Source organism: Oncorhynchus clarkii, chromosome 22, assembly GCF_045791955.1.
Source record: "Oncorhynchus clarkii lewisi isolate Uvic-CL-2024 chromosome 22, UVic_Ocla_1.0, whole genome shotgun sequence".
In the NCBI taxonomy this organism is placed as follows: domain Eukaryota; kingdom Metazoa; phylum Chordata; class Actinopteri; order Salmoniformes; family Salmonidae; genus Oncorhynchus; species Oncorhynchus clarkii.
In genome coordinates, this window is record NC_092168.1 from 44,331,103 (window position 1) to 44,358,052 (window position 26,950).

General features: G+C 44.3%; 1 protein-coding gene across 2 annotated transcripts in view; it reads left to right on the forward strand.

The window, feature by feature from the left end:
• Positions 1–26,950, forward strand: part of LOC139380953 (FERM, ARHGEF and pleckstrin domain-containing protein 1-like) — a 110,200-nt gene that overhangs the window by 73,320 nt on the left and 9,930 nt on the right. For both annotated transcript variants that reach the window (XM_071124141.1, XM_071124142.1), the window contains exons 14-19: positions 8,947–9,134; positions 9,476–9,565; positions 15,758–15,891; positions 16,855–16,936; positions 23,890–24,127; positions 24,278–24,408. In XM_071124141.1, coding sequence (XP_070980242.1) covers positions 8,947–9,134; positions 9,476–9,565; positions 15,758–15,891; positions 16,855–16,936; positions 23,890–24,127; positions 24,278–24,408 — 863 coding nt within the window. The remainder of the gene's footprint in view (positions 1–8,946; positions 9,135–9,475; positions 9,566–15,757; positions 15,892–16,854; positions 16,937–23,889; positions 24,128–24,277; positions 24,409–26,950) is intronic.

Genomic DNA, 26,950 nt, shown 5'->3' on the forward strand with positions numbered 1-26,950 from the left:
AATGATACATTGTGTTGTTTATTGATTGTTTATTGATTGTTTATTGATTGTTGGAGAGTTCCAATGCTCTGTCAAATGCCGTCATGTGTCTTCATTGTGACTGTATAACCTGCCCATTCTGTCAGTGGACAGTATGTTGTTGTTTGGCTAGCATGTCGATGGGGACGTTGGTCTATGTTTTATACATTACTGTATTTATGTGTTGCTTTTTTAATCGTTATGATCATATTGTAGACTCTTGTGATTGGTTCTTGTTAATCAGATCTACTAATAGAAGAGACAGACAGGCTGTTTCCTGTGATTTTCTATGTTGCCTGGCATTGGATATGTGATTCATTGTTTATATTTAGCGAGTTGCTTAGGAGAACACAAGTGTATTGAGTATACATGTTGCTTGTACTGTACATACGGTCGGTCTCTAATTAGTGTCCATAGTGAGAGGACTACAGTAGTGAGATATGTACATTAGTGAGATATGTACAGTAGTGAGAAGACTACAGTAGTGAGAAGACTACAGTAGTGAGAAGACTACAATAGTGAGAAGACTACAGTAGTGAGAGACGTACAGTAGTGAGAGACGTACAGTAGTGAGAGGACTACAGTAGTGAGAAGACTACAGTAGTGAGAGGACTACAGTAGTGAGAGATGTACAGTAGTGAGAGATGTACAGTAGTGAGAGGACTACAGTAGTGAGAAGACTACAGTAGTGAGAAGACTACAGTAGTGAGGGGACTACAATAGTGAGAGGACTCCAGTAGTGAGAGATGTACAATAGGTCATGTCTTAGTTTGTTGGGTGCTGAGAAGGCTTTCTGTTCGTCTACAGCACGTCCCAACCTCAACTCCTGATTTGATAGTCAATGTTTACAGTAACATAAAGGTCTTCTGTACAAAGTGATCAACGGATTGACATTTTAACTAACTATTGTTGACTGGTGTTTTTAGGCATCACAGAGCCACGCTCATTTTTTCATAGACATGGCTTGTTCTGGGAAACATCAGTTTAATGAAGAAACTTTATCTAAAAGACTGTTGTGGCAACTTGACATACCAGAACACACCCAGACCCAGTCAATACTGTTGGACAGTACTGGTATAATATTGCTCTGATGACCACTGGTGGCATCTCTTCTTGTTCTTGTCTACCTAAACATCTCATTGTCTATTGAACTCCAGGGGTCTACGTATCTCTCTAGTTTGCCCCTTTCTCCCCTTACAGAATTACTCTGCACTTTTGTGTTTATTTTGTTTTCTTGCTGTCCCTGATTGTCTTTGCTTTGCTTCATTCGCCTCCTTGTCATTTTGTTTTGCTGTATATTATTTTGATTAAGGATTTACTGACCTTACATCACAATGTTTTTAAATGTCCTTGTTCAATTGAAACTCTGTTCTGCCAGCATGCAGCACTTATTAAGTCAAGTCTCACCTTGTCTCTATTTCCCTGCTCTGGATGCATGTGAACCTGTTCCCGTACTGTCCTGATGTCTTACTGTTCTGCCACAGGCTGTGTGAAGAGAAAACACAAGGTTTTAACTGGGTCTCCTTCACTGCAGTGATCCTGTTAACTGTCAACAGAGGTTACAGAGGTCTAGAATATAGGGCTGGAGAATTGAGAAATGACTTTGTTCAGGATGACAGGAACTAGGGAATAAGCAGGGAACATAAAGGCAGGTTTCAGTATGTGCTGCATGTTGTGGGTCTGAAAGACGGCAGCGTGTCAAAGCTCCAAGTCTCTCAGCTCATCGATGCTTTTAGCTGTATCCATGTGTGTATATATATATATATATATATACAGTGCATTCGGAAGGTATTCAGGCCCCATCACTTTTTCCACATTTGTTATGTTACAGCCTTATTCAAAAATGTATGAAATAGTTTTTCCTCCCTCATTAATCTACACACAATACCCCATCATGACAATACAAAAACCTTTTTTTTTTTTATGTATTCACATAAGTTGTCAGACCCTTTACTTTGTTGAAGAACCATTGGCAGTGATTACAGCATCAAGGTCTTGTCAGGTATTTTATTTATACCTTTATTTATTTAACAAGGCAAGTCAGTTAAGAACAAATTCTTATTTTCAATGACGGCCTAAGAACAGTGGATTAACTGCCTGTTCAGGGGTAGAACAACAGATTTTTTACCTTGTCAGCTCGGGGATTCGATCGAGCAACCTTTCGGTTACTGGCCTAAAACTCTAACCACTAGGCTACCTGCTGCCCCGTGTATGACGTTACAAGCTTGGCATATTTGTATTAGGGGATTTCTCCCATTCTTCTCTGCAGAACCTCTCAAGCTCTGTCAGGTTGGATGGGGAGCGTCGATGCACAGGTATTTTCAGGTCTCTCCAGAGATGTTTGATTGGGTTCAAGTCCGGTCTCTGGCTGGGCCACTCAGAGACTTGTCCCGAAGCCACTCCTGCGTTGTCTTGGCTGTGTGCTTAGGGTCTTTGTCCTGTTGGAAGGTGAACCTTCACCCCAGTCTGAGTTCCTGAGCACTTTGGAGCAGGTTTTCATCAAGAATCTCTCTGTACTTTGCTCCGTTCATCTTTCCCTCGATCCTGACTAGTCTCCCAGTCCCTACCGCTGAAAAACATCCCCACAGCATGATGCTGCCACCACCTTGGTCTGAGTCCTTTAGGTGCCTTTTGGCAAACTACAAGCGGACTGTCATGTACCTTTTACTGAGGAGTGGCTTCCATCTTGCCACTCTACCATAAAGCCCTGATTAATGGAGTGCTGCAGAGATGGTTGTTCTGGACGTTTTTCTCATCTCCATCTTGGTCTCCTCCCTGAGCAAGACCCTTCTCAGTTTGGCTGGGTGGCCAGCTCTAAGAAGAGTCTTGGGGGTTCCAAGCATATTCCATTTCAGAATGATGGAGGCCACTGTGTTCTTGGGGGCCTTCAATGTTGCAGACATTTTTTGGTACTCTTCCCCAGATCTGTGCCTCAACACAATCCTGTCTTGGGAGCTCTACAGACAATTCCTTCGACCTCATGGCTTGGTTTTTTTTATCTGACATGTACTGTCAACTGTGGGGCCTTATATAGACAGGTGTGTGCCTTTCCAAATCATGTCCAATCAATTGAATTTACCACAGGTGGACTCCAATCAAGTTGTAGAAACATCTCAAGGATGATCAATGGAAACAGGATACACCTGAGCTCAATTTTGAGTCTCATAGCAAAGGGCCTGAATACTTATGTAAATAAGTTATTTCTGTTTTTTTTAAAACCTGTTTTCACTTTGTCATCATGGGATATTGTGTGTAGATTAATGAGATGTTTTATTTATTTAATCAATTTTAGAATAAGGCTGTAACGTAACAAAATGTGTAAAAGGTCTGAATATTTTCTGAATGCACTGTATAGTATCTATTATATATTGTGTCATTTTATGATATTGTTTTTATTAATTAACTTGGTCCTAATTTAATATAAACTTCAAATAATAACACAATTATTGAGTGCCACTCAATGTTGCTTTAACTCAGTGTCACTCAGTGTTGTTTTTACTCAGCCTTCCAGGTAGCGTGAGGGGACAGTATGAGGGTACTTAACTGTTGGTTACTGGATCATTGGAGGAAAAGAACACCCTGTCAGACATACCAAGCACTGTCTTATGGCTCTGTGATGTTGGGCTGTTGTACACAACTGATATTTGTGGATTTTGTATTGAATGCTAAATAATTGACTAAACCTCAAAAAAAAAAAAAAAACATTATTTAACTAGGCAAGTCAGTTAAGAATAAGTTCTTATTTACAATGACAGCCTGTCGTTCTGCCCCTTGTTCAGGGGCAGAACGACAGATTGTTACCTTGCCAGCTCGGGGATTCGATCTAGTAAGCGTTCGGTTACTGGCCCAATGCTCTAACCACTTGGCTAACTGCCACCCTTACACTGAATATACCAAACATTAGGAACACCGTCCTCGTATTAGGTTGTACCCACCACCCGGTTGCCCTCAGAAGACTCAATTCGTCAGGGCATGGACTCTACAAGGTGTCAAAAGCGTTCCACAGGGATGCTGGATTTATGTTGACTCCAATGTTTCCCACAGTTGTGTTAAATTGGCTGGATGTCCTTTGGGTGGTGGACCGTTCTTGATACACACGGGAAACTGTTGAGCGTGAAAAACCCAACAGCGTTGCGGTTATTGACACAAACCTGCTGCGCCTGGCACCTCCTAGCATACCCCGTTCAAAGACACTTCCATGTTTGGTCTTGTACATTCACCCTCTGAATGGAACACATTCTCAGTGGATGTCTCTATTGTCTGAAGGCTTAAAAATAATTATTTAACCTGTCTCCTCCCCTTCATCTACACTGATTGAAAAGGATTTAATAAGTGACACCGATAAGTGATCATAGCTTTCAACCTAGATTGACCTGGTCAGAGCAGGGATCCTTAATGTTTTGTTCACTCAGTGTATCGTAATACACTGTGAGCTAGTCTTAAACTCATGTGTTTATAGGCCGGGCTTGTGTGAGCTAGTCTTAAACCCATGTGTCTATAGGCCGGGCTTGTGTGAGCTAGTCTTAAACCCATGTGTCTATAGGCCGGGCTTGTGTGAGCTAGTCTTAAACCCATGTGTCTATAGGCCGGACTTGTGTGAGCTAGTCTTAAACCCATGTGTTTATAGGCCGGGCTTGTGTGAGCTAGTCTTAAACCCATGTGTTTATAGGCCGGGCTTGTGTGAGCTAGTCTTAAACCCATGTGTCTATAGGCCGGGCTTGTGTGAGCTAGTCTTACACTGCTGGTGTCACCATGTGGGCCGGGCTTGGTTCCATTGCATGTCCAAGAGGCTAACCCAGGGCTCAGGCGGTGGTGTTCATGCTTTCTGGCTGTTGCACTATGTACTGTATGTACCCTCACCTCACTCTCTCACTGCTACCTACTTTAACATTTCACCCGTTCAGACAACACCCACAACAGACAAGACCGGAGCAGGCAGGCATCACTCACAGCAGACAAGACAGTGGCAGGCAGACATCACTCACAGCAGACAAGACAGTGGCAGGCAGACATCACTCACAGTGATAATGTAATAATGAAGTAACAACAGTAATAATGTTGTCTTAATGGAGTAATAGCAGTAATAATGAAGTAATAACCGTAGTAATAACGCAATAAAGTAATAATGACAGTAGTAATATTGAAGTAATAACATTAGTAATATTGTAATGAAGGAATGACAGTAGTAATATTGAAGTAATAACAGTAGTAATATTGAAGTAATAACAGTAGTAATAATGAAATAATAACAGTAGTAATATTGTAATGAAGTAATAACAGTAGTAATAATGAAGTAATAACAGTAGTAATATTGTAATGAAGTAATAATGAAGTAATGACAGTAGTAATATTGTAATGAAGTAATAACAGTAGTAATAATGAAGTAATGACAGTAGTAATAATGAAGTAATGGCAGTAGTAATAATGAAGTAATAACAGTAGTAATATTGTAATGAAGTAATGACAGTAGTAATATTGTAATGAAGTAATAACAGTAGTAATAATGAAGTAATGACAGTAGTAATATTGTAATGAAGTAATAACAGTAGTAATATTGTAATGAAGTAATAACAGTAGTAATAATGAAGTAATAACAGTAGTAATAATGAAATGAAGTAATAATGAAGTAATAACAGTAGTAATATTGTAATGAAGTAATAACAGTAGTAATAATGAAGTAATAACAGTAGTAATATTGTAATGAAGTAATAATGAAGTAATGACAGTAGTAATGTTGTAATGAAGTAATGACAGTAGTAATATTGTAATGAAGTAATAACAGTAGTAATAATGAAGTAATAACAGTAGTAATATTGTAATGAAGTAATAACAGTAGTAATATTGTTTTACTAAAGTAATAATGAAGTAATAATAGCAGTAAAACTGTATAAAGACATTATTCTGGGTCACATTAGCACTTTGTGCATTGTGACACTTACTGTTAGCCAGGTCCCAGAATATGCTAGTTGTAAATTCAACAACTTTACTTGCTGCTCTTTCACCTTTTCTCTCACTTACTTCCATAACATGTTGGATACTACAGTCTCCATCCATAACAAGTTGGATACTACAGTCTCCATCCATAACATGTTGGATACTACAGTCTCCATCCATAACATGTTGGATACTACTGTCTCCATCCATAACATGTTGGATACTACAGTCTCCATCCATAACAAGTTGGATACGACAGTCTCCTTCCATAACATGTTGGACACTACAGTCTCCATCCATAACATGTTGGATACTACAGTCTCCATCCATAACAGGTTGGATACTATAGTCTCCATCCATAACAAGTTGGATACTACAGTCTCTATCCATAACAAGTTGGACACTATAGTCTCCATCCATAACAAGTTGGACACTATAGTCTCCATCCATAACAAGTTGGATACTACAGTCTCCTTCCATAACATGTTGGACACTACAGTCTCCATCCATAACATGTTGGATACTACAGTCTCCATCCATAACAGGTTGGATACTACAGTCTCCATCCATGACAAGTTGGACACTACAGTCTCTATCCATAACAAGTTGGACACTACAGTCTCCATCCATAACAGGTTGGATACTACAGTCTCCATCCATGACAAGTTGGACACTACAGTCTCTATCCATAACAGGTTGGATACTACAGTCTCCATCCATGACAAGTTGGACACTACAGTCTCTATCCATAACAGGTTGGATACTACAGTCTCCATCCATAACATGTTGGACACTACAGTCTCCATCCATAACAGGTTGGATACTACAGTCTCCATCCATGACAAGTTGGACACTACAGTCTCTATCCATAACAAGTTGGACACTACAGTCTCCATCCATAACAAGTTGGACACTATAGTCTCCATCCATAACAAGTTGGATACTATAGTCTCCATCCATAACAAGTTGGACACTATAGTCTCCATCCATAACAAGTTGGACACTATAGTCTCCATCCATAACAAGTTGGACACTATAGTCTCCATCCATAACAAGTTGGACACTATAGTCTCCATCCATAACAAGTTGGACACTATAGTCTCCATCCATAACAAGTTGGACACTATAGTCTCCATCCATAACAAGTTGGAACAAGTTGGACACTATAGTCTCCATCCATAACAAGTTGGACACTATAGTCTCCATCCATAACAAGTTGGACACATAGTCTCCATCCATAACAAGTTGGACACTATAGTCTCCATCCATAACAAGTTGGACACTATAGACACTATAGTCTCCATCCATAACAAGTTGGACACTATAGTCTCCATCCATAACAAGTTGGACACTATAGTCTCCATCCATAACAAGTTGGACACTATAGACACTATAGTCTCCATCCATAACAAGTTGGACACTATAGACACTATAGTCTCCATCCATAACAAGTTGGACACACTCCATAACAAGTGGACACTCCATCCATAACAAGTTGGACACTATAGTCTCCATCCATAACACGTTGGATACTACAGTCTCCATCCATAACAAGTTGGACACTATAGTCTCCATCCATAACAAGTTGGATGCCACCCGTCTCGTCTTCAGGTCCTTTTTGACACTCTCTGATACCCATTTTACCATCTTTTCTCTTTCCCAGAGACTTTTTTACACTTTTTAACATTGTATACAGTTGTGCACTAGTGACAATAAAGTTGACCTTTATGAAGTGGGAGTCCAGAATCTTTTTTTTTTATAAAGACCCCCAACATTGTCTTGTTGTCACTCTATAGATGCTAGTCCCCTCCCATCCTCCTGTGATGTCATAGATGTAGCATAGCTCTGTTAAATATCTGTATGTATAGTGTGTTCGATAGACTCATTTGTGTCTCGTGGCTGTGTGTGGTAATCCGTGCTGCTTGTCACGGCTGTCCCCTCCATTCTAGTGTGTAGAATTGTAGGATCAGAAGTTCACCAGAGATGTTGCTAGTTTAATCATTGTTTTGTTCATGCCAACGTGGTGCTATCACAGGAAAGGAGACAGTGGCGGGCAAGTATGCAATCAAGTTTCCCTAGTGAACATCCTATAGTGAACGTCCTAGTGAACATAGTGGCAGTGTAGGGGATTTAGGTAAGTGATTACACTCAATCATAATACTGTATTCAACCCAACAGCTGATCTATCATGCTGAAATCCCAGACATTAGAGAGAGGGGGAAGAGCCTTAAAGCTGTCTGGATATTAGAGAGAGAGAAGAGCATTAGAGCTGGCTGGATATTATAGAGAGAGAAGAGCATTAGAGCTGTCTGGATATTAGAGAGAGGGGGAAGAGCATTAGAGCTGTCTGGATATTAGAGAGAGAGAAGAGCATTAGAGCTGTCTGGATATTAGAGAGAGAAGAGCATTAGAGCTGTCTAGATATTAGAGAGAACAGCATTAGAGCTGTCTGGATATTAGAGAGAGAAGAGCATTAGAGCTGTCTGGATATTATAGAGAGAGAAGAGCATTAGAGCTGTCTGGACATTGGAGAGAGAAGAGCATTAGAGCTGTCTGGATATTAGAGAGAGAAGAGCATTAGAGCTGTCTGGACATTAGAGAGAGAAGAGCATTAGAGCTGTCTGGATATTAGAGAGAGAAGAGCATTAGAGCTGTCTGGATATTGGAGAGAGAAGAGCATTAGAGCTGTCTGGATATTAGAGAGAGAAGAGCATTAGAGCTGTCTGGATATTAGAGAGAGAAGAGCATTAGAGCTGTCTGGACATTAGAGAGAGAAGAGCATTAGAGCTGTCTGGATATTAGAGAGAGAAGAGCATTAGAGCTGTCTGGATATTAGAGAGAGAAGAGCATTAGAGCTGTCTGGATATTAGAGAGAGAGAAGAGCATTAGAGCTGTCTGGATATTAGGGACATGAAACATGCTGCAGATATTTATGGATTTAATTGAACTTCTTCAGCTGACTCTTTCTCATCCCCCTCTCCATTCCGTCAACAGGGGTGGTGTCCAACAGCCCTCATCTCTCCGCCTCCTCCGTTAACTCCCAGGGCATTGTCAACGGTCAGAAGCCGGTCGAACTCTGTGGTCACAGTCCGGACGTTCGGCAGCCCTCTCCCCTCACCAGTCCCTTGCTCAACGACGCTAGCAGTGTGCGCACCGACGATGAAGACGAGGTTCGGAGGAAGGTTTGTGTTCCAGAGAGGGCCCTATGTAACAGGACTACAGCTGGAAAGGCATTGATGTGCCTCATTGTGGTTTTAAATCTCCAATTACCATCACCTGCTTCAAAGAGGCTCCAGTCACATACAGTAGTACCTACAATAGCAGAGGACTGAGATTACCTGGCCTAAATAACTCTCCACAGGGACGAGTGCTGGGTACCCTGTACCAAGTCTGATGTAACTGGGCTACATGTCGTAACACTGGAATTCAAAATGTGAAAAATGACCCATGACACAGTCTACAGCTTACTGTGTTAGTAGTGTTGTCTCTGCACAGTTAAGAGTCTGTTCTCTTTCCTTCACAGAGGTTCCCTACCGACAAGGCCTACTTTATCGCCAAGGAGCTGCTGACCACAGAGAGGACCTATCTGAAGGACCTGGAGGTGGTGACTGTGGTAAGGACACATCACTAGATAGATTATTCCGCTCTCTCACTCTTTCTCTCTCTTTCTCTATATAAAAATAAATATGAACAAATTCCAATGGGGCTATACATTTGGGGGAGTTTTTGTTCTCACCTGAGTAGCCTTGTTTCACTGCCAAAAATAAAATAAAATGACTGGATCTAGTGTTCAGAGAAATAACAACACAATGTCAAATACAGGTAGCCCAGTCAAATAATTAACATCCAATCACATCATACCTTTATTTAACTAGGCAAGTCAGTTAAGAACAAATTCTTATTTACAATGACGTCCTAGGAACAGTGGGTTAACTGACCTAGGAACAGTGGGTTAACTGACCTAGGAACAGTGGGTTAACTGACCTAGGAACAGTGGGTTAACTGCCTGTTCAGGAGCAGAACGAGGGATCTGTACCTTTTTACTTTGTCAGCTCGGTGATTTGAACTTGCAACCTTTTGGTTACTAGTCCAACGCTCTAACCACTAGGCTACCTGCCTCCCCAAACTTTACTCTCTAGCGTGAATTCCACTAACGGTCCGTATGTTGCCAAACGTAGCTGCTGAACATTCCGTTAACTCGAAAATGGATAAATGGTTAAAAAAAGTAAGGTCCGCGACCATAGACACACATACCAGCTCTACTGGTAGTACTGCTACTACCAGCAGTACTACACCTGCACCTGTCGACCACACAAGTTGTTCTGCTTCCACGAGCACATCCAATGCTAGCATCAGTAATTCTACATTTGTTGTTAGGCCAGCTAGCATGTGCACTGACAGTTGTGAATCTGATGCAGCCCAAGAGCTACTGCTCCCTTACCCTGGAAAGCACTGAACAACAGACAGGGATGTTGGACCATCGAAGAGGCGCAAATATGATGAGAACTACATTGATTTGGGGTTCACTTATATTGGGAGTAGTGCCTTTCCTCAGCCACAGTGTGTTATATGTGCAAAAGTACGATCTCACAACTCAATGAAACCTTCACTCTTGTGCAGACATTTATAAACAAAACATGGCAATTTGAAAAATAAGCCACAGGAATTTTTGAGTGAGAATTAAGACACCTTTCGAGTAGTAAGACATGTATAAAAGCAACAGATACCATTAATAAGAAGGGGCTAGAAGCGTCTTATATGGTGAGCTACTGAGTGACTAAGACAGGCAAGCCCCATACTGGGGGACATCATTCTTTCTGTTACTGCAGATATGGCTGGGACAATGCTGGGGGAAAAGGCCAAAAGTACTATACAGACAATGTCTTCATCAAACAACACTGTTTCATGACACATCAGTGACATGGCAGGAGATGTTTTGAAACAATTACTACTTCGCATACAAGCCCGTGAATTCAATGCCTTACAGCTGGATTAGTCAACAGATGTGGAGGGCCTGACACAGCTCCTGGTATATGTCCGTTACGTTTATGGGGGGTCAATTAAGGAAGACATCCTCTTCTGCAAACCACTGGAAACCAGGACAACAGGAGAGGATATTTTTAAAGTACTGGACAGCTTTATGAAATCAAATGGACTTTGGTGGGCAAGAAAGAGCTTTTGGACAATACAGTGAAAAGGGTTAACTTTGTTAAAGCAAGGCCCTTGAACTCTCATGTATTTTCTGCTTCATGCAATGATATGGGCAGCGACCATGTAACGCTTTTACAACATACAGAAGTGAACTGGTTATCAAGGGGGAAAGTATTGACACTTTTTTTTTAAATTGAGAGACAAGATTGAAGTTTTCTTTTCTGACCATAATTTTCACTTGTCTGACCGCTTGCATGATGACGACTGGCCTATCTGGGTGGTGTTTTTTCTCATCTGAATGATCTGAATCTGGGATTACAGGGACTCTCCGCAACTATATTCAATGTGCGGGACAAAACTGAGGCTATGATTAAGAAGCTCTTCTCTGCAGGTACTTTCCCAGAACGGATGACACAAACAACTCCTTTTAATGCCCTGCCTCCAGTCCACTTACCGATATCTGAACAAGAGAGCCTCATCGAAATTGCATCAAGCGGTTCTGTGAAAATTGAATTTAATCAGAAGCCACTGCCAGATTTCTGGATACGGCTGCACTCAGAGTATTTGCCTTGGCATATCGCGCTGTTAAGACTCTGATGCCCTCTGCAACCACGTACCCATGTGAGAGTGTATTCTCAGCCCTCACTAGCATGAAAACGAAATACATTTGATTTAAGACTGAGACTCTCCAATACAACCCAACATTGCAGAGTTATATGCATCCTTTCAAGCACACCCTTCTCATTAACCTGTGGTGACAAATAAGGTTTTATATATAAGATGGCTAAATAAAGATCTAAATTATTGATTATTATTATATTATTATTTGTGCCCTGGTCCTATAAGAGCTCTTTGTCACTTCCCACGAGCCGGTTGTGACAAAAAGTCACACTCCTTCTTATGTTTAATAAATGTATCATATAGTGTGTGTGTGGCAGGCTTACAATGATGGCAAAAAAACAACATTCGAGAGTGCACTGACCCTGGTGCTAGAGGGGGTACGCAGCTGTAGGTTGAATGTTTGAAGGGGTACAGGACTATAAAACGTTTGGGAACCACTACCTAGTAGATAATATGGGAGTTTATCAAAATTGGATTTGTTTTCCAAATCTTTGTACGTCTGTGTAATCTGAGGGAAACGTGTGTGTCTCTCGCTCTCTTTCTCTCAGGGATTCAAAACTGCTGTTTTGTTTGTTTTCTTCCCTGCTGTCCTCTGGGCAGAAAAACACAGATTATTCCAGCTGCTTTACAACAGAGCATACGGAAAACACACAGGGAGCTCTGTTGATATGGACTGCAGCTCTTCTCTCTCTGTTTATATGGACTGCAGCTCTTCCCTCTCTGTTTATATGGACTGCAGCTCTTCCCTCTCTGTTGATATGGACTGCAGCACTTCTGTCTCTGTTGATAAGGACTGCAGCTCTTCTCTCTCTGTTGATATGTACTGCAGCTCTTCCCTCTCTGTTGATATGGACTGCAGCTCTTCTCTCTCTGTTGATATGGACTGCAGCTCTTCCCTCTCTGTTGATATGGACTGCAGCTCTTCCCTCTCTGTTGATATGGACTGCAGCTCTTCCCTCTCTGTTGATATGGACTGCAGCTCTTCTCTCTCTGTTGATATGGACTGCAGCTCTTCTCTCTCTGTTGATATGTACTGCAGCTCTTCTCTCTCTGTTTATATGGACTGCAGCTCTTCTCTCTCTGTTTATATGGACTGCAGCTCTTCTCTCTCTGTTTATATGGACTGCAGCTCTTCACTCTCTGTTTATATGGACTGCAGCTCTTCCCCTCCCTCCTGCAGTACTGTACCTCCTCCCTCCTGCAGTATCGTACCTCCTCTCCTGCAGTACCGTCCCTCCTCTCCTGCAGTACCGTATCTCCTCCCTCCTGCAGTACCGTATCTCCTCCCTCCTACAGTACCGCACCTCCTCCCTCCTGCAGTACCGTACCTCCCTCCTGCAGTACCGTCCCTCCTCTCCTGCAGTACCGTCCCTCCTCTCCTGCAGTACCGTACTGCCCTCCTGCAGTACCGTACCTCCGCCCTCCTGCAGTACCGTCCCTCCTCCCTCCTGTAGTACCGTCCCTCCTCCCTCCTGTAGTACTGTGCCTCCCTCCTACAGTACCGTCCCTCCTCCCTCCTGCAGTACCGTCCCTCCCTCCTGCAGTACCGTCCCTCCCTCCTGCAGTACCGTCCCTCCTCCCTCCTGCAGTACCGTCCCTCCTGCAGTACCGTACCCCCCTCCTCCAGTACCGTACCTCCCTCCTGCAGAACCGTCCCTCCCTCCTGCAGTACCGTACCTCCTCCCTCCTGCAGTACCGTCCCTCCCTCCTGCAGTACCATACCTCTCTCCTGCAGTACCGTCCCTCTCTCCTGCAGTACCGTCCCTCTCTCCTGCAGTACCGTCCCTCCCTCCTGCAGTACCGTCCCTCCTCCCTCCTGCAGTACCGTCCCTCCTCCCTCCTGCAGTACCGTACCTCCCTCCTGCAGTACCGTACCTCCATCCTGCAGTACCGTCCCTCCTCCCTCCTGCAGTACCGTTCCGCCCTCCTGCAGTACCGTACCTCTATCCTGCAGTACCGTCCCTCTTCCTCTCCTACAGTACCGTACCTCCCTCCTACAGTACCGTACCTCCTCCTCTCCTGCAGTACCGTACCCCCCTCCTGCAGTACCGTACCTCCCTCCTACAGTACCGTCCCTCCTCCTCTCCTGCAGTACCGTACCTCCCTCCTACAGTACCGTACCTCCTCCTCTCCTGAAGTACCGTACTTCCCTCCTACAGTACCGTACCTCCTCCTCTCCTACAGTACCTCCCTCCTACAGTACCGTACCTCCTCCTCTCCTGCAGTACCGTACTTCCCTCCTGCAGTACCGTACCTCCCTCCTACAGTACCGTCCCTCTTCCTCTCCTGCAGTACCGTACCTCCCTCCTACAGTACCGTACCTCCTCCTCTCCTGCAGTACCGTACCTCCTCTCCTGCAGTACCGTACCTCCTCCTAACCCCTCTCTCAAACCTATATACATTTACATGTTAGTAATGTAGCAGGCGCTCTTATACAGAGCCACTTACAGTTAGTGCATCCGTCTTCAGATAGCCAAATGACACCCTGTTCCCTACATAGTGCACTACTTTAGGTCACACTTCATTAGGATAGTCCGGATTGTCCATCTGTAGATGCTCCAGGACATACTATCAACAAACTATCTGTGACTGCTTGTTATGGTTATGTTTAGGTTTAGAATAAGGGTAAGGGTTAAGTTTAGGGTTTTTAGATAGTTTAAATGTTACTGATAGTCTGTACAGCATCTACAGATGGACTATCCAAATGACCTGACTACAATGGGGACTATGTAAGGAATAGGGATAAACCAAGCCCCCACCAGATAAACCAAGGCCCCACCAGATGAACCAAGCCTTCACCAGATAAACCAAGCCTTCACCAGATAAACCAAGGCCCCCACCAGATAAACCAAGGCCCCCACCAGATAAACCAAGCCTTCACCAGATAAACCAAGCCCCCACCAGATAAACCAAGCGCCCACCAGATAAACCAAGCCCCCACCAGATAAACCAAGCCCCCACCAGATAAACCAAGCCCCCACCAGATAAACCAAGCCCCCAGATAAACCAAGCCCCCACCAGATCAACCAAGCCCCCACCAGATCAACCAAGCCCCCACCAGATCAACCAAGCCCCCACCAGATAAACCAAGCCCCCACCAGATAAACCAAGGCCCCACCAGATAAACCAAGGCCCCACCAGATAAACCAAGGCCCCACCAGATAAACCAAGGCCCCACCAGATAAACCAAGGCCCCACCAGATAAACCAAGCTCCCACCAGATAAACCAAGCTCCCACCAGATCAACCAAGCCCCCACCAGATAAACCAAGCCCCCACCAGATAAACCAAGCCCCCTCCTGGTTGCCCCCACCAGATCAACCAAGCCCCCACCAGATCAACCAAGCCCCCTCCAGATCAACCAAGCCCCCACCAGATCAACCAAGCCCCCACCAGATAAACCAAGCCCCCACCAGATAAACCAAGCCCTCACCAGATAAAACAAGGCCCCAAGCCCCCACCAGATAAACCAAGCCCCCACCAGATAAACCAAGCCCCCACCAGATAAACCAAGCCCCCACCAGATCAACCAAGCCCCCACCAGATCAACCAAGCCCCCACCAGATAAACCAAGCCCCCTCCTGGTTGCCCCCACCAGATAAACCAAGCCCCCACCAGGTTATAGCTTCCCTAATCTGATCAGGTAGCCAGTCATGTAATGTTCACCTTGGGCCGTGTCAGGAATGATGGGATACTGATTCCTCCATTCATCTCCAGGTCGTTAAAGGATTTGGTGGAAGTCATGAGAGTAGCATGTGATTGTTGCTAAACCACATCACAGAGGTATTTTGGCAGAAGCACGTCAGTCATGCAGATTGTAATGCAGTCCAAGCTCCTAGTCCAGCAGAAACCACTGTTTTTCACCTCATCAGACTGCAAGTCCTCATTTAACTACTGGCAATTGACAACGTCACTATTTACACAATGAAGTGTGTTCACTGTGCTCTAATGCAGATCTGGATTTATCTTTCTCTCTCTCTGTGTGTGTGTGTGTGTGTGTGTGTGTGTGTGTGTGTGTGTGTGTGTCATCCCAGTCTTTTCAGGACTCGGTGGGTAAAGACGAAGCCGTGCCGGACTCCCTGAAGAGCACCATCTTCACCAACTTTGCCCCTCTGTACAGGTTTCAGTCCGTCTTCCTCAGAGAGGTGGAGCAGAGACTGGCTCTATGGTGAGATGGCACGTCACAATCACCCACAGTGATGCATGTATTTTGTAGTTCAGGCTATTTTCTCTCAAAATGTCACTCCCACTCCCAGCCTCGTTTTTTTTGCGTTAAGACCCTCTTGGATTAAGAACACAGTTTGTAGTGTGGTTTGGGTTGGTTTGGGTTTTCATTGATCCTGGGTATTGACATTCATTCTGGGAAGCCTCATCACAGAGACACGCACGCCTCCTGTGGAGCTGGGGTTTCTATAGCAACAGTCGCGCTGCATCAAGCCACTTCTTCTCCTCCTAGCCCCGTGGGTTATTCCACTGTCTGCTCCTCTAAATGATGTGGTCCCTACAACAGAGCCCCGACTGGCAGACTGTCACGACTACAGACATCATACTGTCCAGCCTTATTACAAGACTAAACCACAGAGCAAGAGACAGAACTCCAAGGAAGAGATAACGTGTGTTTTCACTCAAAACATGGCCGACATCTGGCGTGGCTAAGGCCCAAAGGCAAACGAGATGACCAACTACGGAGCACAGATACATTGCCATCTACTTTTCAAATGTGACGTACAGTTGGCTTATTTTAGCCCTCTCTTGATCTTAGATTAAATAGCTGGTAGTGGGATGTGTGAGTGGACAGGGGTTGCACCTCAACGGAACGACATTCAGAACATCCTCTCTCGGTTTTGAATTACCCTCCCCATAATGTATTGGTTGATATTTTGAATGAAAGAGTATTGAGAACGATGTCAGTTCACATGGTGCTGAATCTAGTCGTCAACTGAAATTCATGCTCAAGAGCGACACCTGCTGGTGGTGTTCGGCAGTGCAGGTAAAGGTTAACCATTTCATTGGAATTCCCTTGCGTAATTGTCTACATGAATATGAAATATGGCTTTAAGTGATTAAAATACACACACACACACACTAGCACTAAACTGTTCCAGAGAAATAAAGTACTGTTTTATTTTAGGGAAGGGTGCTCCAATGCCCACATCAAAGGAGACTACCAGCGCATCGGGGATGTCATGCTGAAGCACCTACAGGGACTGAAGGTGTGTTGTAACGGTTTTGACTTGAGGTTATTTTTTTATAGGGGTGCCAGGTAGGTTGTGCCTACCAGAGAAAACATTGGTTTCTCCTTTTAGTTTGGGAGGGAATGAGTCCCATCTGGTCCGTCAAGTCTACACCATTACAAAGGACTTATGTAAACGTCAGAAGGGAAATCAACTTTTCATAAACCCTTAAAACATTGAAAGAACTTCAAAAACAACTATTCTTTTGCGTGGGTTGTATTAGCAACATCAATGGATTACACACACATAATAATATAACACAATGAGTTCTGGTTCCTCCAGAAATGTCCTGTACCTCGGGCCTAAAAAGAGTCCCGCCCGGTAAAGGAGTTCAGTGAACTCAAGTGACTTTTGTCACGCAATGTTGGTCCGTTCATTCCGTGTAGCGTAAACCCAGTATTAAATCATACAATCAATATAACCATTTTACCACAGAACTTTAAAGCGTATCTGCTCTTACTAATTCCTCAACTACATCTAACTACATAAATCATCACCGTATACATCATATCAAAACAAATGAAATACCGTATACAAAAAAGGTGGTAGTCAGTCGGTCAGTCAGACAATCCAATCCGCCACCAGATCTCCAGCGGAGAAAGGCCACGAAGAATAGAGAGGAGTAGTCCACGGACGCAAAGAGTGGATCCGATCCTGGGTAAACTCTCAGGCTACAAAACACACGTTTAACAGCAACAAAACAACCGGAATAGAGAAGCTTCGGGAACACATCCTCAGTCACGTCTCCATCACAAAACGCCACTTTTGCGCAGCTGATGCTGGCTATTTAATTGGGAATTAAAGGGCACGCACCCTATTGGAAGGAGAAGCACTGAGACGGCTCAAAATAATTCAGGGCCGTCACACACCCCCTCCCCTGGAAAAAGCCGACCATTGCCCTGGAAGGCACATCTTGGTCGGGGTAACCGAGAAAGGTCTCCTCATCACTTTCCTCTACAAAAATTCTCATGACTTTTTGGAGCTCACGCTCCTCAGCTGAGGGGTCACAGGCCTTAAGGTGTGAGACTTCTGGGTCTGGGAATCCGAGAAAAGTCTCCTCACTTTCCTCTTCAAAGATATCCAAGATCTTGCGGCGCTCAATCGCCTCCAATTCCTCAGCCGAGGGGTAACAGGCCTTAAGGCGTGAGACATGGACAACGCGCATATCTTCACCTGTGTCCTCTTTCACCACTCGGTAGTTCAAAGGGCCCATCTGCTCCACAATCCTATATGGTCCTTGCCATTTAGGAGCGAGCTTGGCAGAGAAGAATTGTTCAGCTTTCGAGTAAGGATGAGAGCGAAGCCACACCCGATCACGAAGCTGAAACTGCATGTCTCGTCTGTTCTTATCATAATTTCTCTTCTGCTTGAGTCGAGCCTGGGTCATGTTCTTTGAGACAAGAGCTCTCAAGTCATGGAGATGGACTACCTGGTCATAGCAAGCAGCGTCTGGAGTAATCTGCTGGGGCTGTAGCACCATATCCAAGGGTCCTCGGAGGGGACGACTTAGGTTCAGCTCTGCAGGTGTGACTCCAGTGGACTCTTGCACAGCAGAATTCAGGGCAAATCGAAACTCGTGAAGGTGCTTGTCCCAGTGTTTGTGCTGGGTCCCTACATAGGAAGCAATCATTGTCTTCAAGGTTCGATTTACTCTCTCAGTGAGATTGGTCTGTGGGTGATAGGCCGTGGTCAACTTCTGTCTCAGGTTCCATCTTTGGCAGGTCTCCTCAAAGAGATCAGAGACAAATTGGGAACCTTGATCAGACAGGATGTAATCAGGCACTCCCCAGCGAGTCAGGATCTCTTTCGTAAGGATGTTAGAGACGGTCCTTGCTGTGGCCTGACGCAGGGAAAAGAGTTCCACCCACTTTGAATAATAATCAACAAACACAAGCATGTACACATTCTGATTGGAGCTTCTAGGAAATGGACCCATCAAATCCACTCCTAGCATTTCCCAAGGTCGGGTAACCACCGTTTGCTGCAACTTGCCAGCAGGCTTTCTACCTTCTGGTTTGTACATTTGACAAACCTGACAGTTTCGGATGTGTGACTTCACATCCATGCTCAGATGTGGCCAGTACAGTAACGCTTGCAACCGCTTGTAGGTTTTGAACCTGCCCAAATGACCAGCTAATGGGTCTTCATGGAAATGTTGAAGCAGTTGTAGGCGTAGAGTTTCAGGTATGTACAATTGGTAGAGGGTTCTGTGTGGTAGTTGTACAACACGGTAGACTTTGTCTTCCAGGATGGTCAGCTTTGTGGTAGGATTGACCATCTTTTCTCCATCTTCCAGGATAGTCTGGTACAAAGCCTGTACTTCTGGATCATTCTGTTGGGCTTTCCATATGGTCTCATCAGAGATGGGAAAGTCTGCTTTGGGCGAGTCTCGACTGCTTGACAGGACAGTAGCACATGTAAGATGCGGGCCACCGTTGCCACAAGCAGGAGCTCTGGATAAGGCATCTGGAACAGTGTTGTATTTTCCTTTCCTGTATTCTACTGCAAAGGTGAACTCTTGCAACCGTAGAGCCCATCTTATGAGTCTGGTGCTTGGTTTGTTGGTCTTGAACACCCACACAAGGGAGGAATGGTCAGTGACCACAGTGAAGTGTCTTTCCTCCAGGTAGTACCTCCACTTTTCCAAAGCCCAGACAACTGCAAGGCACTCTTGCTCGGTTGTGGAGTAGTTCCGTTCTGCTCCATTCAATGTCCGACTGGCGAACGCTAGCACTTCTTCAGTGCCAAGTCCAGTCTGTTGGACTAGGACAGCACCAAGTCCAACATCACTTGCATCAGTGTAAACAACAAAAGGGGAATCAAAGTTGGGATGACCTAAAATGGGAGGTGTGACGAGGTGTCGTTTCAGGGTTTCAAAGGATGTCTGGCACTCTGCCGTCCATAGGAATTTCACTCCTTTTCGCTTCAACGCGTTGAGGGGTTCTGCCACCTGGGAGAAGTTCGACACAAACCGATGGTACCATCCAGCCATCCCAAGGAACCGTTGAAGGGCCTTGAGTGTGGTTGGCACAGGAAAATCTTGTACCGCCTTGGTCTTTTCAGGATCCACATGAATGCCGTCGAAAGACACAATATGGCCAAGGAACTTCAGGGAAGTTTGGCAGAAGTTGCTCTTCTTCATATTCACGGTCAGACCAGCTTCTCTTAGCTTGTCCAACACTGCTTGAAGATCTTGAAAGTGTTGTTCTCTGTTCTGGGAGTAGATAATTATATCGTCCAGGTAGACGAAACAGATCTTCCCTTTGAGCTCCCCTAACGCAATCTCCATCAGTCTTTGGAAAGTGGCAGGTGCATTCTTTAATCCAAAAGGCATCACCTTAAAGGAAAACAAGCCCTCAGCACAGACAAAAGCAGTCTTGTCCTTGCTTTCCTGGTCCATCTCAACTTGCCAATAACCACTATTGAGGTCAAGGGTAGTGAACACAACAGCGCCAGACAATGACTCCAGGATCTCGTGGATGGTAGGAAAAGGATAGGCATCAGTCTGGGAAACATTGTTGGTCTTCCTATAGTCCACACAAAATCTAAGACCACCAGTCTTTTTTGGGATGAGGACAACAGGAGCAGCCCAAGGAGAGGAGGAACGTTCTATTATATCTTGTGTTAACATATCATTAATGAGTCCCTTTTGGATGATTAGCTTCGCTGGGGACAAACGATATGGCTTTTGCTTGATCGGCATTTCCTGTGTAAGGAATATTTTGTGCTTCAGGAGCCCGGTGCGTCCTAGCCTTGAAGTACATACATCAGCATTATTCTGCAGCTGTTCCAACAGCCTTAACTCCTCTGGATGTTCCAGCTGAGCTCTTCTTACAGCCTGTAAAAGGAGATCGTCAGAAGGATTATCAAGGGTTAGTGGTAACGGAGCAACGGCAGAGAAGACTGCCATATTTGAACCCCAATCATGTAACTTCGTAGCTTCTGATTGGAAGAAATGCTTCTTGCTCGGATTGTATGGAAACCAGTAGCAATTGTGTGCGATATCAATCTGGACACCACTGAAGTACATGAAATCAATTCCCAACACGACAGGAAAAGCAAGGTTCTTGGTTTGTAGGATCACCGAAGGAATCATATAGGAGCGGTTACACAGGCGGAACTCTACCTCACTCCATCCAAGGGGTCGTTTAGCCTCACCATCCGCCAGATAGAGTGGACCTTCTGTCCACGGCTTCAAGTTGTATTGCGGACCTTTAACCTCCTTCCACAGTTTCTCATTGAGCAGTGTGTAGGATGACCCGGTGTCCAGGATGGCTCTTCCTGTCCATGGGCCTATGGACAGGGGTAACACCAGTTGGTGCGGTATGAACTTAAAGGAAGGGGATGTCGATGGGGGGGCGTAGGCAGTGACTCTTGGGATTTCAGCTCTGGTTAAAGCACCCAGAGAAGGATGGTCATTCCTGCGAAGAGAGTTAGGTGTGTTGGCCTGTTGTGATTTGTGGTTTCTGGAAGGGTTTTCTTGATACGGTCTTGGACATGTAGCTGAAGAATGTCCCTTTTGGCTACATCTCCAACAGAACATGAGAGGGGTCATGGCTTGAGACTCTGGCTGTTGTTGATGGTCTGTCTTGGGTAACGGTTTGGGTGTCTGTTTCATGGCCTTGTCTTGGCTCTTCAGAGGTGCCAGCTTGGCCCTCAGTGGTCTGAACAGAAGTGGACACTAGAGAAACTCTGTGTAAGGAGTTGTGCCTAATGGAGGCCATGTCCACAGACACATCATCCAACATTTTAACACAATTAGAGAGTTCTGTCTGCAAGTGGTCTACAGTGTTAACCATGGGAGAAAAAACAGAATTAACGTCCTTGAGGACCTCAGTGTGATGATGTTGCAGGCGCCATTGGAGAGTGGCACCAGTAATGGCACCAGTAATTTCCCGTCTTCCACTCTCACTGAGCTCTGTCAGCGTGTGGGTTAGAGTGCTCAGTGAGTTTCTGAATTCCATGGCACTCTGTTGTTGCTCTTCCCTCAGACATTTGAATTTATCGTGGATAAGAGTTTGGAGATGTTGTTGAGTCCGACGAATATCAAGGATGTCACCTTGAAGTTGTAAAACTACAACCTCTGGAGATAAACCAGACAATGGAGGAAGGTTGGGTGTCAGATAGAGGGCTGGCTCAGTACTTTCACACAGATCCATGTCAATAAGTGAGTAACTGGTTAGACCTCCTGTGGCCTGTGGTCCAGACCGAGCATTCAGATTCCCAGGGCTCTGGCCCAAATCAACTCCATTATCTCCATTCCCATTATGATTTGTGTTGTCAGCTTGATGGTCAGAATGGCCCTGTGTATTCCCATTGACAGGTATGAAATGGATGAGCACATTATCTTGGGGTGAATCCATTGTTTTAATTCCACACAAAATATTTGCTTTGGTTAGTTCTCAATGTTGAGCTGTCCCATCTGGGGTGCCATTTTTTATGTAACGGTTTTGACTTGAGGTTATTTTTTTATAGGGGTGCCAGGTAGGTTGTGCCTACCAGAGAAAACATTGGTTTCTCCTTTTAGTTTGGGAGGGAATGAGTCCCATCTGGTCCGTCAAGTCTACACCATTACAAAGGACTTATGTAAACGTCAGAAGGGAAATCAACTTTTCATAAACCCTTAAAACATTGAAAGAACTTCAAAAACAACTATTCTTTTGCGTGGGTTGTATTAGCAACATCAATGGATTACACACACATAATAATATAACACAATGAGTTCTGGTTTCTCCAGAAATGTCCTGTACCTCGGGCCTAAAAAGAGTCCCGCCCGGTAAAGGAGTTCAGTGAACTCAAGTGACTTTTGTCACGCAATGTTGGTCCGTTCATTCCGTGTAGCGTAAACCCAGTATTAAATCATACAATCAATATAACCATTTTACCACAGAACTTTAAAGCGTATCTGCTCTTACTAATTCCTCAACTACATCTAACTACATAAATCATCACCGTATACATCATATCAAAACAAATGAAATACCGTATACAAAAAAGGTGGTAGTCAGTCGGTCAGTCAGACAATCCAATCCGCCACCAGATCTCCAGCGGAGAAAGGCCACGAAGAATAGAGAGGAGTAGTCCACGGACGCAAAGAGTGGATCCGATCCTGGGTAAACTCTCAGGCTACAAAACACACGTTTAACAGCAACAAAACAACCGGAATAGAGAAGCTTCGGGAACACATCCTCAGTCACGTCTCCATCACAAAACGCCACTTTTGCGCAGCTGATGCTGGCTATTTAATTGGGAATTAAAGGGCACGCACCCTATTGGAAGGAGAAGCACTGAGACGGCTCAAAATAATTCAGGGCCGTCACAGTGTGCACCTCTTTCACATTGTTATTGCACTTGTTATGTACTTCACTATGTATCTGCACCACTCCTCGATGAACAAATATATGCTGCCTTGTGTAAAGTCTGCCTGTAGCCCTACTCCAGGGGACTGCTCTGTGGCTGACCCATAGCTTCTCCTAGCCTGTCGTATGTGTGTGATATGCAAATATGTTTGTTCTACTGTACTTTATTCTACTCTGTTCTACTCTACTCTATTTTATTATATTCTATTATATTGTTATCTTTTCTACTCTATTCTACTCTGTTCTACTCTACTCTGCTCTACTCTGCTCTACTCTACTCTGCTCTATTCTACTTTACTCTACTCTATTCTACTCTATTCTACTCTACTCTGCTCTACTCTGCTCTACTTTATTGTATTATACTATACTCTATTCTGCTCTCTTCTATTCTACTCTACTCTGCTCTATTCTACTCTATTCTACTCTATTCTACTCTATTCTACTCTATTCTACTCTACTCTGCTCTATTCTACTCTACTCTGCTCTATTCTACTCTACTTTATTGTATTATACTATACTCTATTCTGCTCTCTTCTACTCTATTCTACTCTACTCTAATATATAATTTTCTAGCCACTGACAGCCCACCTCCAGAAGCACTCGGAGGCCCTGGTGGAGCTGGAGAAGGCGTGTCGGGGTTCCCCGCGGCTGGAGGTGCTGGTCCGGGACTTTGAGCTGCAGAAGGTGTGCTACATCCCCCTCAACGTGTTCATCCTCCGGCCCCTGCACCGCCTCATGCATTACAAGCAGATCCTGGAGCGCCTCTGCAAACACTACCCGCCCGCACATGTGGACTTCAGGGACTGCAGAGGTAACTGTTACTGTTCTGTACACAGTCAGCCTGCTTCAGTCTGATAGTTCTATCTAGGACCTACTGGTGCAGTCGAGGGCCTACTGGTGCAGTTGAGGTCTATGACATCATAAATTAGTGTTGTTTCTAATTGAATGGCCTCTCCTCTAGCTGCACTGGCAGACGTGTCAGAGGTGGTGTCCCAGCTCCATGGAAGCATGATCAAGATGGAGAACTTCCAGAAGCTGCTGGAGCTTATGAAGGATTTGATTGGCATCGACAATCTAGTCACTCCAGGGCGGGTGAGTTCAAGGAGAGACCGGACTCCATCCCAAATGAGACAGTATTCCCTATATAGTGCACTACTTTTGACCTGGGCCCAATTCAAAAGTAGTGCACTATGTAGGGAAGATCCCCATATCAACAGTTTGCAGAAGCTAGTTTGAAGCACTCCTTTTGTTTTGTCAGTTGTTTTATGTCTTTCTGAGTTGTTGTCTTTCTCTGAGACTTGAGTTGGGATGTTGTGTTTGACTTGGGATGTTGTGATTGATTTGGGATGTTGTGATTGATTTGGGATGTTGTGATTGATTTGGGATGTTGTGATTGATTTGGGATGTTGTGATTGATTTGGGATGTTGTGATTGATTTGGGATGTTGTGTTTGATTTGGGATGTTGTGATTGATTTGGGATGTTGTGATTGATTTGGGATGTTGTGATTGATTTGGGATGTTGTGATTGACTTGGGTGTTTGTGATTGATGTAGGATGTTGTGATTGACTTGGGATGTTGTGTTTGATTTGGGATGTTGTGATTGACTTGGGTGTTTGTGATTGATGTAGGATGTTGTGTTGACTTGGGATGTTGTGTTTGATTTGGGATGTTGTGATTGACTTGGGTGTTTGTGATTGATGTAGGATGTTGTGATTGACTTGGGATGTTGTGATTGACTTGGGATGTTGTGTTTGATTTGGGATGTTGTGATTGACTTGGGTGTTTGTGATTGATGTAGGATGTTGTGATTGACTTGGGATGTTGGGATTGACTTGCGATGTTGTGTTTGATTTGGGATGTTGTGATTGACTCGGGATGTTGTGATTGACTCGGGATGTTGTGATTGACTCGGGATGTTGTGATTGACTCAGGATGTTGTGATTGACTCAGGATGTTGTGATTGACTTGGGATGTTGTGTTTGACTTGGGATGTTGTGATTGACTTGGGATGTTGTGATTGACTTGGGATGTTGTGATTGACTTGGGATGTTGTGATTGACTTGGGATGTTGTGATTGACTTGGGATGTTGTGATTGACTCGGGATGTTGTGATTGATTTGGGATGTTGTGTTTGATTTGGGATGTTGTGATTGACTCGGGATGTTGTGTTTGATTTGGGATGTTGTGTTTGATTTGGGATGTTGTGATTGACTTGGGATGTTGTGATTGACTCGGGATGTTGTGATTGACTTGGGATGTTGTGATTGACTCGGGATGTTGTGATTGACTCGGGATGTTGTGATTGACTTGGGATGTTGTGATTGACTTGCGATGTTGTGATTGACTTGGGATGTTGTGATTGACTTGCGATGTTGTGATTGACTTGGGATGTTGTGATTGACTCGGGATGTTGTGATTGACTTGGGATGTTGTGATTGACTCGGGATGTTGTGATTGACTCGGGATGTTGTGATTGACTTGGGATGTTGTGATTGACTTGCGATGTTGTGATTGACTTGGGATGTTGTGATTGACTTGGGATGTTGTGATTGACTTGGGATGTTGTGATTGACTCAGGATGTTGTGATTTGATTTGGGATGTTGTGATTGACTTGGGATGTTGTGTTTGACTTGGGATGTTGTGATTGACTTGGGATGTTGTGATTGACTTGGGATGTTGTGATTGACTTGGGATGTTGTGATTGACTTGGGATGTTGTGATTGACTTGGGATGTTGTGATTGACTTGGGATGTTGTGTTTGACTTGGGATGTTGTGATTGACTTGGTATGTTGTGATTGACTTGGGATGTTGTGTTTGATTTGGGATGTTGTGTTTGACTTGGGATGTTGTGATTGACTCAGGATGTAGTGTTTGACTCGGGATGTTGTGATTGACTCGGGATGTTGTGATTGACTTGGGATGTTGTGATTGATGTAGGATGTTGTGATTGACTTGGGATGTTGTGATTGACTTGGGATGTTGTGATTGACTTGGGATGTTGTGATTGACTTGGGATGTTGTGATTGACTCAGGATGTTGTGATTGACTCGGGATGTTGTGATTGACTCGGGATGTTGTGTTTGACTTGGGATGTTGTGATTGACTTGGGATGTTGTGATTGACTTGGGATGTTGTGATTGACTTGGGATGTTGTGATTGACTTGGGATGTTGTGATTGACTTGGGATGTTGTGATTGACTTGGGATGTTGTGTTTGACTTGGGATGTTGTGATTGACTTGGGATGTTGTGTTTGACTTGGGATGTTGTGATTGACTTGGGATGTTGTGTTTGATTTGGGATGTTGTGTTTGACTTGGGATGTTGTGATTGACTCAGGATGTAGTGTTTGACTCAGGATGTTGTGATTGACTTGGGATGTTGTGATTGACTTGGGATGTTGTGATTGATGTAGGATGTTGTGATTGACTTGGGATGTTGTGATTGACTTGGGATGTTGTGATTGACTCAGGATGTTGTGATTGACTCAGGATGTTGTGATTGACTTGGGATGTTGTGATTGATGTAGGATGTTGTGTTTGACTCAGGATGTTGTGATTGACTCAGGATGTTGTGTTTGACTTGGGATGTTGTGATTGACTTGGGATGTTGTGTTTGATTTGGGATGTTGTG